Here is a 16593-nt window from a genome sequence, read left to right as displayed (position 1 = left end):
GCGGCCCGAGCTGCGGTCCTGCGAGCTGAGCAGGTACGGAGGGACCCAGCCTCCCCACCCGCGCGCGTTCCAGCCGCAGACGCATTTTGCAAGCGGGTGGGGGGTGAGGGAGACCAGGCCTCGGCTTCCCAACCTCCCGGCTTTGTGGCTGTCTTTTCCTTTCGTTCTTTGCTCTAAGTGCCTGTTTACTCCCAGCCACCTGGGTAGTTTCTTTCCGGGTTGGGAGTACGCGCCTGCAGCAGTTTGGGAAGAGGGCAGTGGGTTTGGGCGCGGGTCGGATCAGGCTCCCTTTGGGGTCGGGCTGGGGAAGGAGTTGCTGCCGGAGGGGAGGGGGCGCTGGCGGCGAGGAGGAGGCTCAGGGCTGCTGCGCTCGCCTCTTCTCGCCGTCCTCCTGCTCCTCTCCTCCACTCCGGGCTCCTTCCTGAGCTGGCACTTCCATTCTCCCCCCTCCTCCTGGCGTGCGAAGTGCTTTGTTCAGTGCAGCGTTGCAGAGGGGTTTTCCCAGGCTCCGCCCTCCACATTCATTCATGTTTTTTCTCCTTGCAACTGTCTTTACGCTTTTTGATCATGTCATGTTTTTGCTCCATGTGGTATTTATTTCTTTCCTGAAAAGGAATGATTTGTCACTGGCCCTGGTCGCTACAGTGCTGCTGTAGTATTTGAAAATAGCCACTGTTCCCCTCCCACAAGGATTTAAACAAGGGATGGACAGCTAGGGACAGTGGGTAGGCAGGGAATGGGGTAGCGGAAAGCTGTTACTGATTGGGAATTTGCATATTTTACATTTTAAGCTCCAGATCCTATGGGAGTCACGTGACTGTTACAGTCCGAGTTCATGCTTTAAAAACTTCCAAATATGACCATTTAAAAGCTTCGAGTTTATTGTTATTTTTAAGAAGAGCTTTAAGTTTAACAAGGAACGTATTTAAGCATGGAATTTATTTGGCCCCAATGTCTCTAAATTTTCTATTGAATCAGAAGCTTCACGCATTGAATGGTGGATGTCATTAATGCAGGGAGTCGAGGAACCATATATGTGTAGATAATTTGGCAGAGTGTTAGATGAGGTACATACATAATATTGGACCATCATATTTTATATTCTCCCCCATGCATTTAAAAATACTGCACATATTTTTGGCAGTGCCCGCATTTAGCCATATCAGGGATAAGATACTGAAGCGATACTGAAGTTAATGGTAGCCTTCCTTCTATTTGCTCCCTGTTACAATGAAACCATAAATTTCTTTAACCATATCCTGGGTATATATATTAGATATAGTCTTTACACATAGGCTTTCTTAAGGAGGATTAATATTTGAGTATTTTGGGGGATTGTTTAGTTCTTATAACCTATGAGGTGGATACTGTTCCCTAGTTTTACAGTTGGGAAATCTGATCTTTGGAGAGGTTAAGTACCTTGAACAAGGCTACACAGTAAAGGGTAAAGCCTAGCTTTGAAGCTAGACTGGTTTGACACCAAAATATATAGTCATGAAGTGTTTTACCCAGACTCTTTAATAAAACCCGACAATCAGTATTATCTCCACTGAGGAAATAGGAACCGGGAGTAACCTAGTCACGTGGTGCCACTTTCCTTAGTGGCTGACCATGGACACATGGATTAACCTCTCCACAGCTTAATTTTCTTTATCTGTAAAATGGCTAAGTGATAGCCACCTTACCAGTTATTAGAATTAAATTAGGTAATGTGTAGAAAATATATAGGCACACAGTAGGTGCTCAATAAGTATCCTCTTGTTTCTTCTACCGTACAGGATATAACAAAAGTTTTAAACAAAGCATTCCTATTCTATTTTTGGTCTTTGCTTAATGATGAAAAATTTTGTGTTTAACATCATAATAATGTGCTTCATTTATCAGCCATATTGTAGGAAGTTAAAACTACAATTTTAGCTCAGTGATTCTTGAGGACCTCGTGGAAGAGGAGGCCAGGAAGCTGATTTAGGGAGAAGATGATTAGGTTTTAGATTATTACTCTCTTGACATTATATTTCAGATCATTGCTTTTAAAATGTCTGAGTCAGGACAGAGTAGGTTATGCTGTAATAACAAACAAATTCCCAAACCTCAGTGACTTAAAAACAACAAAGGTCTCTCTTACGCTATAGGACCATGTTGGGTTAGTGGGAGTTCAGCTCTGTGGTGTCGGATGTACGGGCTGGAATCGTGGCTGTCCCATGGCAGAGGGAAAGGAGCTCTGGAGCATCTTGCTTCTGTAACTAAACGCTCCAGCCTGTAAGCAATGCATGTCTCTTCCACTCACAGGTCATTAGCCAGAGCTGGTCACACAATTTAGCTAAACACAGGGAGGCAGAAAGGACAGCCCTACCATGAGCCTAGAAGGGAGAACTGGAATAATGGGGAGCATCCACATACATTAACTGAAAATTAACTCAGTGAAACGAGAGGGTATGATTGGGTAGACAGGTACTGTATACAGCATACCTCTTTTATAGCTGATGCTATCCTTTAATTGTACCTGGTAATGTTACTTTAAAACACAATTCAATGAATTTTTCACTCTTTGTTAATGGTACATTGTGGTTTTTTTTTTTCCTGTTTTCTTGATAAGAAAGCCCAGATTGGCAAAATGATGTGTCCTATGTTTAATTAAAAGCTAGTAAATAACCTTTTGCAGCAGTCTCCAGCTTGATTACCTTTTGTTGAGTTTAGTTAGGATAGTGTTGTATTAAGCCATTACCTTTGACGTGTCTTTTTCCTTTGATGGTAGTAAAATATGATTTCTTTTTTCTTTTTCAGCACATGGATTAATTGATGGACATTAAGTTTATGGAGCTACCTTTTTGTGACCTGCTCTTCCTTCAATTTCTAAGAAGAAAAAAGGGCCCCTGAATCAAAGAAGATGCCTCGAACTAAGCAGATTCATCCCAGAAACCTAAGAGGTAAGATTTTGCTTTAAAGAGAAGTCAGATGGCTAATAAATCTTGTAATAAAGTATTTGTTTGGCGACAGGAATGGCAGCTCATTAGATGTTGACCTTGCTTCATAGTGAGCTACAGGAGTGCTGGTTCCATTTTCTTGCTCACTTCCACTTGCTCTGCACAATTCTGGTCTCTTAGGAGCTGCTTAATAAATATTTGTTGAACGAATTAATTGAATTTAACAAAATTACAATGCCTTCCCAACTATTAGATGTTGGTATTAAAGTTTGAGATTTACTATCTCTTAACAGGAACCATATTTGGATTGAGGAATTTGAAATGAATGGTTGGGTATTCTTTGCCAGCTGGATCACGATGGATTTCTTTTACCACTACCCCAAACTTCTTTTGAGATTTATTTTTGTACTACTCTTTACGGTAGAGTAACAAGAAGTGAAGACAACTGTAGTTGACACTAACTCAGACCATTATTTGCAGAGCTTGGAGTAAAACTGACCTATTTTTCTTGAGTCAAAAATATGTGTATAATATACATTTTATACACACATGCAAAAGTGAGTGTTTCCCCTTACCTGTGAAGAGAAATTTTAATATTAGAAAACAGCTTATTTTTAAAAAAGTTTTGTGTTATTCAAATGTGTTTTATCAAGTGGGAATAGCAGTTATCTTTTATATTTAACTTTAGTAAATAAGAGTGTAGCAGTGTCAAGCAATGAACTGTTAATGCAATTAATTTCAAACTGAGTTAAGTATCTTATAAAATATTTACTATTATAGAAAAAAAATTCTCAAGCACATGCAAGGTAAAAAATGATTTGAAATCAAACAGATGAATTTAAAATGATCCTTGGTGAAATAAATTTGGCCAGTCACCCAGAAGGTGATAATTGAAAATGTGGTCAGTTTTGTGGCCTGCTCGAATCTGGAAACAGTGCTGTGTGCTGCCTAAGAGTACTAGAACTCTGCTGGCATAAGTGGCTGCCTCCGCCCAAGTTCAAATTGATGATTATAGTACCAGTGTTTAATGAGGTGAGGAGTTATACTGAGAACATAAAGTGTTGTGTGTCAAAGTCTGATTTTTCAGAGTCATATAGGAAATGTTGAAATTGGACCATATATTTGCCTTTCTCTCTCACTAGAATCTGAGCTCCAGAAAGTAGGGACTTTCTCTCATTTATGACTGTAGGCGGGGCCTCCACACCCACAGGTGCCATCTGAAGTGGTCATGTGGAGGCCTGGGGCCAGCTTTTGTAATTCGTCTGCCCAGAGAGGGCTCCCTGTTCCAATATGTGGGAAGGCACCCCGGGGTCAGCGGGTGCTGGCCAGCACAGTTCCTGGCAGCTCATAGGAGCCCAGATATTTGTCGAAGGAATGAATACATGATGGATCTGGAAGTATTATTCATTAGGTCATGAGTATTAAATGTTTTTTATATTTAAAATACATACAGTTGACCTTTGAACAACCTGTATTTGAACAGTGTGGCTCCACTTATTTACAGAGGATTTTTTTCAATAACTACAGTAAATTATTTTCTCTTCTTACGATTTTAACATTTTCTTTCCTGAGCTTACTTTATTGTAAGAATATAGTATGTAGTACATATGCATACAAAATGTGGTAATCGGCTGTTTATGTTATCCGTTCTGCATTAGTCAACAATTGTTAAGTTTTGGGGGAGTCAAAAGTTACTTGGATTTTTGACTGGGGGTGAGGAGGTGGGTCTGTGCCCCTAACTCCTACTTTGTTCAAGGGCCAGCTGTACTTTATAATTTAGGTCACATGACTATCCTGAGAAGTGCGTATTTTTAGGCCATAGACTCTTTTCCGTTCTGTATCAAATAAGTGTACAACTGAACAGATATTTGTGGAACACTTTCATGTGCCACTGTTTTAGGTGATAGGGATAAAATGGTAAATCAGACTTGGGTTCCAAAAGGAGTATGGAATTGAGGGGTGGGGGGAGACAGGTAACCATAGAACTGTGCTACCACAGTGAGTGAAGAACAAGAGGGCTGTGGCACAGAGATAGGGGATCATATTTTGCCCTGGTTGTGGGGGGCCAGTTTGGAATGGGGCAGGATGGTGAGTTAGGGAAGGAAAGGTATCATCTGAACTGGGTTCTTAAGGCTGAGAAATTATCCAAGACACTGACAAGGTAGGGTGAGTGCATTTCATGCTGGGGTGGAAGCATTATAATTGATTATGCTTCCATGGTAGTTTTAATTCTCCATTACTAGTGCATAAGAAGTTTTATTCAGGGGGGAAGGAAAGAGGGAGAGAGGTAGAAGATTGGAGTAGGAGAATTAGGAGGAGTTAGATCCTCAAGGTCCTCCAAAACTGAGTCAAAATTTAGTATGTGTAGTTAAACATTTTAATAGTAAACTTGTAGTGTTTTCAAAGTTTTCTAAGAGAACTTGAAATAAATTGGATTCCGGTCCATTAGCAAGAGTTTAGAAAGTTGCTTGACTAAGGCAGTTTGAACTCTCAGTCCACTGTGTGTGTGTGTGGAGGGGGCAAGGGGCGGGGGACAGGGAGGATGAGTTGGGAGGGGAGGAGAATAGGAAAGGGGGAAAAACTCAGATAAGTGAAATCTTCTTTGGTAGAGACAACTCCCATATAGAGTAAGAAAACAGAGTGGAAATGGAAAGGGGAAGAGAGACTTTCCAGAATGAAGATCTGGAAAGAGATCAGAGTAGATTAGCACAGGACATCCTACCAAAGCCATGTTGGTGAGACCTGAGCCTCACCAGACCCAGGGAGGGTCACCTTGACTGGGGGTGGGGAGGACTTCACGGAAGGGGAGGTAACTGAGCCAGGTGGTTAGCTCACTGGACAGAGAAGAATGACGGAAAGCTGTTTTGGTTGGAAAAATCTGGTAAAGGCACAAAGGTAAGAAAGTGCTAATGTGTGACACTTAAAAAAAAAATTTTCCGCTTTCCTTCTAAAAATGTGTTTGAGGACTCTCCCTAGGCACAGTTTGGTGGTTAAAGCAAGGGAAACATTAGCTACTAAAATGAATTTTTTAGCATTTATGTTGTATCTCACTGACAGTTGGAATATCCTGTTTGTTTTGTTTTACTGGTGACCCACTGCTTTGGCTTACAGAAGACCCAGCTCATCAAGTGAGCTATGAAATGGGGAGAAAGGAAACCAGAAGATAGAGGGAGTCTGTGCCAGCCACTTTGCTGTGATGAGTGCATTGCTCGTACTGCTTACGCTATCCTTAGGGGCTTTCATTAAACACATAGCCTCTTTTTTGGCTTCCTTGGAAAATAGTCTGTGAAGTACTTGTCTTGTGTTTGGTAATTAGGTCAGTAATAGAAGATTTATACTTTTAAAAATTTCTCAGATTATAATTTATTATGCTTCTTAATTCTTAAAATGTAATTTTTGTTTGATTCTTGGTTCTTCAGCTGGGCTTGGTATAACCTTTAGATATGCAAAACCATGGGTAAACATAATGTAACTTTCTGGAATATGATTTTTAGGGAGAATATGTATATATGCGTATATTCATGTATTCAGGTAATATGCGAGTAAAAAGTACAATGCAGGGGTTTGTCCTGCAGGAGTATAAAGAACTTGTATGGATTTAAAATTTGGCATGCCCATGCTCTGCTCCCATAAGGAGATGGAGTTTATACGTCCCTGATAGAGGTTTTTAGTGGAAAAGCATGAGAGGAACTGGATTGTTAAGGGGAGGATATGAATTTGAAGCATAAGTGAGAACAGAGTTAGACTTGATGGGCGATCTGTTTAGTTTTTTCCGTAAGAGTGTGGTTTGCTGAATTCTAGTCTCATCACCCTTAGCCATATAAACTAGATGGAACCTTTGTCTTTGGTGTCTGCTCAACATGATGGAGGTGGGTAGAGTTTAACACTGACATGTCCTTTGTGAGGCTGAATAAGAATTTCAGAAGAACATGAGACAAGCACGTGGTGTTCAGAATAAAGACTAGGAGGTCTCCAGGACACTGTGGCAAACTGCAGAACTGCCCATGTGTAGCTGTGGCAGCGAGCAGCGCCATCCTCCCCAGCAGTCATTCCTTGCTGATCACTAGTCCCCCACTGCCTTTAAGTCTTTGCTTGCACTCTTGGGAAACATAGGACGGAGGAGCCGGGGACTTGCAGGGGCTCCATGTCAGTCCCCTTAGATAAAGGGCTTTTTTTATGCTTGTGTCAGTCATCATTGTGAATATGTTTCAGAGCTTTTGGAAAAAAAATTAGGTGTTACCTATTTTAGTTGAATTTGGGCCTAGGGTTTTAAAGACTCATCTGCTTTAAGATTGGAAATCCGTGTGGAAAACACTAAATATTAACCTTTTGAAAAACATATTTTGAGAATTTTGTGTAGTTGTTTTTCATTTTTTTTTAAAATATATTTTATTGATTTTTTACAGAGAGGAAGGGAGAGAGATAGACAGTTAGAAACATCGATGAAAGAGAAACATCGATTAGCTGCCTCCTGCACATCTCCCACTGGGGATGTGCCCGCAGCCCAGGTACATGCCCTTGACCGGAATCGAACCTGGGATCTTTCAGTCCACAGGCCGACACTCTATCCACTGAGCCAAACCGGTTTTGGCTGTTTTTCATTTTTATTGGTTGAGTGCATTTAGCTTCGAACACTGCAAAAACTAAACTAAAAAAAAAAAAGCTTATTTTTTCTCACTGAGAGTCAGCTTTATTACAGTAGCACTTAGGGTGATCAGAACATATCCAAGATCCACTTGTGGGGTCTCGATGCCCAGTGCCTTATAAGATGAAGTCCAAAGTCCTTAGTTTGGCTGGGGCAGACTTTCCACAGTTTGACCTTCATGTTCTCCAGTCTTTCTGATGAAAAGTTGTTGCCACTTCAGGAGCTCTGCATGCAAATCCAGCATTGCTGTGCTTGCTCTTCGTTCTGGAAAGTCTCTCTTCCCCTTTCCATTTCCACTCTGTTTTCTTACTCTGTGTGTGAGTTTTCTCTGCCAAAGAAGATTTCACTTCTCTGAGTTTTTCCCCCCTTTCTTATTTTCTTCTCCCCCTTTCGTCCTTCCGCCAACATGCAGTGGGCCTCTATTGCTTGTGTCTACAGGTGTCTTACTCTCCTTTTGATATTGCATCATAATTATTCTCCTACAGGTCTATCATTTTATCTGGATATAAGTTATATGTCTAAAGAGACTGTTTTTATCATCTATCTGTGCACAACAAAACAATATTTATGTTAGCTCTTTAGCAAACTATAGGGTTAAAGATGATCTCTCTTCATGAAATTTATTTACATTTGGGACCTTGAGTTGGCAGATGCTTCTTCCAATAATTGGTAGCCGGTGATTGAGAATCCTGTTACAATACAAAAGTTTAGTTGCCTGAACAGATAAACTATGTATAGTAAATCCTCACTCAACATCCTCAGTAGGTTCTGCAACTTTAAGCAAAACTGCTTATAATGAAACTGACTTTACCATAGGCTAAATGATATAAACAAGAGTTAAGTTCCTGTAGCATCTCATCAAAGTTGTAATAAGCTCTGGCCGGTGTGGCTCAGTTGGTTGGAGTGTCATCCCATGCACCAAATGGTCATGAGTTTGATTCCCAGGCAGGGCACATGCCCAGGTTGCAAGTTTATGGGAGGCAACAGATTCATGTTTCTCGCGCTCTCCCTCCCCCTCTCTCTAAAACCAACAAAAAACATATCCTCCAGTGAGGATTAAAAAAACAAAAGTTGTAATGAAACAACTTTGAACAAAACGAGGTTATTCAAGGATATGCTGTAGTTATTATTATTTTGTTTTCCATGAGCTTTTGCCATTGGATTCCTAGAGCTTATCTCTTCAGTACTTTAATTAATATAATGGTAAAGTGTTTGGCTTCAGGTTATCAGGGACTAGCTGTGTGGCTTTAGGCAAGCTGGATTGTTGGTTTCCTTGTCTGTAAACTAAAGATAATGGGTGAAGATTAGATGACATGGCAAGTATAAGCACTTGGTACAAAGGCAGACACAGGTAAACACTCAGTATAGAGAGTTGTCACTTTCTATAAAAACTGGTTTATATCAAACTCTTGGGTTGCATATGCTTTGCAAACAGAGGACGAGAGGAATACCTGTATAAAACTTGTGTCTGCATTTTGATGCTGCCTAAAGTACTCAGCATTGATCACTGATATGTCTCTTTCTTACCCTGACTACTTGAGGATTGGGATTTGGAAAAGAGATGTGAGTGCAGAAAATAATTTGGGAAGGAAAATTCATACTCAATGTGCTGCCTTCTCGATTTGTCCACCTGAGCTCATTCAGATCTTGCCTCATTTTTTGACAACATTGAATGAAGTTAAACATAATATTCTGTCTGCATCTAGTTCTCAGAAAAGTGATTGTGATTATTATTGAACTGTTATAAAAAATGTCCATGTCACAGTCATATGGGGTTGAAATGAAGTGCTCTAGTACAGGGGTCGCCAATCGGTGATCCGCGGACCACTGATGGTCCGTGAGGTCGGAAAGGTTGGCGACCGGTGCTCTAGTCATCACTGGTATTTAGGTTCTGAGATGGTACCTTCTCTTCATCCTCTGCTCACCTCCTGTGTGAAGACCAGAGAAACCCAACAGAGTGTAGCACTCACTAATCAGGTTACTGTGAATATTTTCATTTGCTATCAATGTGTGGGTCCACTCCAGTGATTGTTTTGTAAAACCATCTACACTGAATGAAATCTTCCATTTTCTTGTTATGTAGGACTTTCTTCTTCAGTTTATGAGTAGAAGAGGATTAATTTCGATGATTTTCAGGTAGAGTTCCAGCTGTTTATGCATTATTTTTCACATTTGAATGTTAGGTCAGAACTCTTTTTTTTTTTTTTTTTTTTTTTTTTTTTTTTGATGCATCCTTTATTTTCTGAAGCGCATATTTTTTTTCCCAAGAAAAAACGATTTTAAGTATAATAATGTGACATGCAATAAACATTAGGAGTTCTTTTCTTGTAGAGAAAAGAACCCCAGGGCTTATTTTAAAAAAAAGTTGTATACAACTATAGCTAGAAAGGAAATAAGCAATAACTTTAAAAATGGCTTTGATGATGTAGGTGAAAAAGCGATTTGAAGTTATTAGGAGCTATCATGTAAGTAGCTGATATTATTCAGTTTGACTAGGATAAAGATAGGAGAAAAATGTAATATAGCAAGCCTCCCATTTTTTTTTCAGATAATTATTTTTTGGCTCATGTTGAGAGCTTATTTGATGCTCTTGGAATGCTTATTAACCAAGTGTTTTTTTTCTTTTTAAAAACAAATATGAAATATAATTAGAGCAATGATTTTATTTTAGAACATCTTTGTACAAAATATGTTCTAAATTATAGGAGGTATAATTGTACCTCACCATAGAGTAGAAAAAAACATGATGTGCATAAAATCTCCTATCACACATTTTTAAGCATTATATTTAGAATGTAATGTAATTTGAACCAGTCTGGGTTAAAGTTGATTGTGTTATGTGAAAAACATTTATGAATACATTAAGTGCTTTGTAATACCATGAGCCATTATTCATATTCACTGTAGCACAGAAACTTTTCTTTTCAATACTCCAGCCAGTCTTTCAGAAGGAAGGCCTTGACCGTTAGCTTATGGTACAGCATTGTATTCATTCTGACTTTTTTTTTAACTTTAAAGTGAAAAGTTTTCAGAAAGTTCTTAGAAATTTTTTGTGATGAATTTTGTTCTAGAAAATATTCTATGGCTATGCTGCCATGCAAATATATTAAAAAATATATAGTGATAAAATAGTTGGCTATAATGTAATTAGAATAGCAGTCGCTAAGTGTGAAACTGCTTGATTTTTTGTGGTACTTAGGCGCTTATATACACATAATATTTCTGGATGCCTATATGATTAGAGTGTGAATTTAATATACTTTTTTTGCATTTTGAAATATGTTTATATGTGCTTAGCTTCCAACTCTTTCAGATTGGCCAGTGAGGAAAAAGATGAGATCATATAACTGCTTAATAGTTATAGTATCCAAATAGAAATAGATTAAACATAAAATTGGGGCAGTGTTTGATAGTTTAAATAAAAATGAACTGAACTGATGGGTAGTTAAATGATGCCAGTGTACCAGGGAGTTTTCTCTTATGTCGCTAGTGTCTTACATGCCTCTCCAAGAGAATGACTCAGGTTTTATATCCGGGAAGGACAACCTTGTAGGTCATTTAGTTCATCTTCCTCACTTGACAGATGAGAAAGTTGGCCAGAGATGTTTAGGTGAATTGATTTTGAGCAGCTTATTTGTATCTTGTTGGAGATGGTATTTGTGGAGTGGTCTTTAGAATTAAAAAAAAAATCATATTGCTTTCCATAGTAATGGTTTATTGTAGGCTGGTGGCAAGAGGAAAGTTGTGTTATATTATTTTTATGGTTATGGGAAGAGCAAAGCTGTTCACAGGTGTGTGTACTAGGCAATATTCAAAGTGCTTTTTTTCACATTTGCTCATTTAATCCTAAAAACCATGTGAGATAGGGACTATTATTGACTCAATTTTATAGACATGGGGATGAGGCAGGGGGAGGTTGCTACTTGCCCAGGTTCCCACAGCTAGGCATCTCTGGTGCCTTTGCTTTGAACTATCAAGAGTATACTTGTTAATGTTGCCAGTAGAAAGAGCTTTCCTGATTCATAAGAGCCTGGAAATGCTCTCCATCCCAGTTATGAATTAAAGCTTGTCAAACATAACACCTATGTGCCGAGATTACTAAGGGGGTCCGAATTTGAAGGACTCTCCCACCCACTCCCACTCCCGCTATGCCTTTAATTGTTGGAAATCCATTTCAGAGTTGTGTATGTATACATTACTCTAAGTTGCAGACCATCAAGGGAATTTCCAAGCTCTTCAAGAGAGAGAAAATAGTTGTTCCATCATGTTTGCTTACATGTTTGCTCAGTAATGTATAGTTGAAAGTAGAGATGTCTTGTTTGAAGTGGAGAATGGCAGTATTAAATGTGAGCCTCAGCGTAACAGTTTAAACTTGGGACACAAAGACTTAGAAACTATTTCTGGGAAAACTAATATGAAAACATTAAAAATTCTAAATAAAATTATAGAAGAAAATATCTTATAATTTTCCTCATACAGTAAGTACAGAATATAGAAAAAGTGTACTATTTCAATATATGTGGACTCTTCCAGATTTCAGATGTAGACAAAGGGCAAGTGAAGAACTACTTTTAAGGGATCAGGGTTAGATTTTATTAGTCTTCCATTTTAATTGTACAAACAATGAACATGCTAATATACTATGCTTAGAAATAAAACCTCATACGTGCCTCCTAAGAGTTTTTAATATGTCTCTAAACACATGAAAAATATAAGGGCAATATGAAGCAACAAATGTATAATTTCATATTAATATGATAATGCAGTATGGGATTCTCAAAGGAACAATGAAGCAAAAAATAAAAAATAAAAAAACTGGGTGAGATAAAAGCATTCATGAAAATACTTGCAGGTATTAATGTTTTCTCAGTGAACACCTGCATAAGGCAGAGTTCTGAGATGGGTTTTTAAAGAAAGAAAGGATAGATTGGCAGAGAAAATAAGTTGTTTTGAGACTTTGGCAGAAGAAAGAATGGAGGGAAATCACAGAGAAGTGGCTGTTGGTCTAGTTTGCTTGATTAGAGTGGATTTCTCAATGACCTTGGAACTCTAAGGAAGAGGAAAGGAAACCTTATGTTTGATATGTATAAGTTTTATTTGTGACATTTATAAAATTACCAAGTTGAATTCTTCTATATTAAGTTGAGTATTTATAGAAGATATGTCAGAGACCAGGAACTATCTTATACTTTGAAATTAAAAACCAGCCTCCCCACGGAGGATTTTTAGAGCAGTGAAACTACTCTGTATAATGCTATTATGGGGGATATATGTCATTATACATTTGTCCAAGCCCATAGAATGTACAGCACCAACAGTGAACCTTGATGTAAATATAGACTCTGGATGATAATGACATTTTGATGTATGATCATCAGTTGTAACAAATGTATCACTCTGGTTGTAGATGCTGATAGTGGGGGAGGCCATGCATGTGTGGAGGAAGGAGTATACAAGTAATTTCTGTACATTCCTCTCAATTGTTCTGTGAACCTAAAACCACTCTGCAAAATAAAGTATATTTAAAACAAAACAAAACAGTAACACCCCCATGTTGAGTGAGTATGTTTTATTGATATTCAGGAAATAGTATGGTAGGTTGAAAGAATGAGGCAGTCTCTCAGTCTTTTTTTATTTCAGAAAATCATCTTCCTACATAAGAAAAAAGCAGCAAAAGAGTACTATATGACCTGGAGCAAATGACTTGAATTTATTTTTTTATTGGGAACAAGGCATGGGAAGGAGCAGGGGTTGGAAGCCGGGTTATATTGATCTGTAATTTTCTTTTTAGCTTTAAACAGCTATTATTCTAGGACAAGGTCAGCAAACTACAGTATACTTGTTGAATCTGGTCTTCCACCTGTTTTTATAAAAACAGTTTTATTGGAATGCAGCCCCGCCCATTCATTTACATGTTGTCTAGGACTGCTATAGAGGCAGAGTTCATTGGTTGCAAGTGGCTGGGCAAAGCCTAGAATATTTATTTTCCTAACATTTTGCAGAAAGAGTTTACTGACGACTTCTAGGAAATTGAGGAGAATTGGATTACTTATTTAAAAACCCTTTTATGTTTGGGAATAAGTAAGAATGCTTCATCTTTCTGTAGAGGACACTGTAGGAATGAAATCTAGGGGAACCTAGGGCTACTGCTCTAGTATGTGAGCCTCTGCTGCCTGCCAAGCACGACAAAGGAATCCAATTTGTTTGGGAAGAAGTCCCTTTGCTTGTGGTTCTAAGGTGAAGGGAGAACCTTAGAGGTTGAGTTGGTCTCACCAGAAAAATTCACTTGTTCTTGATGTTCTAATGCCAAGATTGTGGGTCCCCATCGAAATGCCTAGGTTGTCAGGGAGCTTGCTGTTACATCAGATGGAGTGCTGACCTTTTTATAATTGTACTAGAGGCCTGGTGCACAAAAATTTGTGCACTGGCGCCGTGCGGGGGGGGGGGGGGGGGGGGGTCCCTCAGCCCGGCCTATGCCCTCTTGCAGTCTGGGACCCCTCAGAGGATGTCCACCTTCTGGCTTAGGCCCACTCCCTGGGGGATCGTGCCCAAGCTGGCAGTCAGACATCCCTCTGGCAGCCTGGCAGCCCTTGGGGGATGTTCACTTGCTAACAGGGAGCAGGCCTAAGCTGCAGTTGGACATCCTTAGCGCTGCTGAGGAGGTGGGAGAGGCTCCCACCACCACTGCTGTACTGGCAGCTGTCAGCCTGGCTTGTGGCTGAGCAGAGCTCCCCCTGTGGGAGCGCACTGACCACCAGGGGGCAGCTCCTGCATTGAGCGTCTGCCCCCTGGTGGTCAGTGTGTGTCATAGTGACCAGTCATTCCCAGTCTTTCTGCTGTTAGGGTCAGTTTGCATATTACCCTTTTACTATATAGGATAGAGGCCTGGTACACAGGTGGGTGCCAGCTGGTTTGCCCTGAATGGTGTCCCGAATCAGGGTGGGGGTCCCGCTTGGGTGCCTGCCAGCCTGGGTGAGGGGCTGATGGCTGTTTTCAGGCTGGCCACACTCCCTTTAGGGTGGGGGGTCCCCACTGGGGTGCCTGGCCAGTATGGGTGAGGGGCTGAGGGCCGTTTTCAGGCTGGCCAAGACTGCCGGCGACGGAAACTCCCAGCCTCTCCTTTTTTTCTTTTTATTTTTTATTCTGGGATTTATTTACCTTCTATAATTGAAACTTTGTAGCCTTGAGAGGAGCTCAGAGCCAGCCAGGGCAGGTGGGAGGGAAGCCTCCTGTTCAGGTATCCGGGGTTTATTTACTTTCTATAATTGAAAATTTGTTGCATTGAGTGGAGCTCAGAGCCCGCCACGGTAAGCGGGAAGCTTGGCTTCCTCCATCATTGGGGCAACCAAGCCTCCTGCTTGCTTTAGCTCTGTGGCTGCCGGCCGCCATCTTGGTTGGGTTAATTTGCATATAGTCACTCTGATTGGCTGGTGGGCGTGGCTTAAGGCATAGCAAAGGTGCAGTCAATTTGCATGTTTGTCTTTATTAGTGTAGATTATCTCCTTTAGTCACCCCTAGATTTAAATCACAGTGACAGAAAAATATTGAAAGCGGTGGTTTACAATGCTGTACACCAAACAACTTGTGAAGGATTTTTCTTCAGGAAAATGGAGCCGTCTTTGAGGGCAGTGCCTTCGAAAACATGCTCCCTCAGAGGCAGCCCTGTCGTTGCGAGTGGTAAGTGTTGTTCTGAGAGCAGGACCATGACCAGGGGATAGGCCCTCTGAGTGACAATTGCTATTAACTCATCAGGTATTATAGTTTGAACTTGGGTTTTTGGGAACGTGATTACGTTTCTGTTATGTCTGAATTCTCTATTTCCTACAATACTCTCTTTAATCTCCAAGTAATTTTTTATTGCTTGTGGTTTGGGTTGTGTGATGAGAGTAAGTAGAAAAAATGATATTTTAATGTTCTGGTTTTATTTTACTTTATTTTTAAGTTTATGTTAAGGATAGGCTTGATTGAGTTCATGGTAATTAAGTATTTTGAGAAATACTTTTAAAAGCAATGTTAATTCTGTACAGACACATTGGAACATTAGTCTCTGTAGTTTGATACATGCCAGTGTTAGCATGGCTCAGAAGTGCTATCAGACTCAGTAACTGTTAACATGTTTCCTTTCTCTGGGAAAGGAGAGCCCGTTGTGGTTATGAAGCGAGGTGAAAACAAAGGGCCACTCTGGCCACATCTGTTCAGTTAGCATATATAAGCAGATGTGTGACTGCATGGCAGAGGGGTTAAATGCATTATTTGGCCTTCTGTACATTGATATTTAAGTTGATGGAATATGTTTTGATGGAATTAATGTCATGTAAGTGATGTGTTAACAATGTGGATAGCATTCACATGAGCATCTTGGATGAGCTAGAGTTTGCATTTGGTGATATGTTCTTCCAAGAAGGAGTGGAATGCCTTTTTCAGTCTTCAGACAGTAGTTATTGCCTGAGTCAAACCATTGCACAGTATTTTTTTCTCTTACAGCTTAGTTAAGATAAAGTTTACATACAATAAAATTTAACCCATTATAAGTGTACAGTTCAGTGATATTTAGTAAGGTTATAGCATTATGTAGGCTTTAACACAATCCGGTTTTAGAATATGCCCATCATCCCCAAAGTTTCCCTGAGCTTGTTAGTAGTTAATCCTCACTGTCATCGCTGGCCCCGGGCAACTGTTGATTTGCTTTCTGGCTTTTTATTTTTAACTAGAGGCCCTGTGCATGAAATTCGTGCACAGGGGAGGGGGGTGTCCCTCAGCCCGCACTGCACCCTCTCATAATCCGAGACCCCTCAGGTAGGGTCTCTAGGCCTGGCCGACGATCAGAGCCTATTGGGACTTTTCTTCCCCCGGCTGCCGGCAGCTGGCCCTGCCTCCGCCACTGCCACTGCTCCGCCACTGCCACTGCTTGCCATCTGTGCGGCGCTGCCACTCCCTCCCCCGCCACTGGTTGCCTCTCTCTTGTGGCAACAGGCATGGGGTGTGATCACTTGGCTGACCTGGGCCTCCCTCCGTGGGGCAATC

The 16593-nt window shown here is 40.3% G+C and overlaps 1 protein-coding gene across 1 annotated transcript in view; it reads left to right on the top strand.

Annotated features, from left to right (window-relative positions):
- The window catches only part of HIVEP1 (human immunodeficiency virus type I enhancer binding protein 1), a 172546-nt gene that overhangs the window by 4108 nt on the left and 151845 nt on the right, over positions 1-16593 (top strand). The window contains exon 2 of the mRNA XM_005878441.2: positions 2785-2927. Within this exon, the coding sequence (XP_005878503.2) occupies positions 2888-2927 (40 nt within the window). The 5' untranslated portion in view covers positions 2785-2887. The remainder of the gene's footprint in view (positions 1-2784; positions 2928-16593) is intronic.

This window comes from Myotis brandtii, unplaced genomic scaffold, assembly GCF_000412655.1.
Source record: "Myotis brandtii unplaced genomic scaffold, ASM41265v1 scaffold56, whole genome shotgun sequence".
Classification (NCBI taxonomy): Eukaryota; Metazoa; Chordata; class Mammalia; order Chiroptera; family Vespertilionidae; genus Myotis; species Myotis brandtii.
This window is presented reverse-complemented; position numbering and strand designations above follow the sequence as displayed.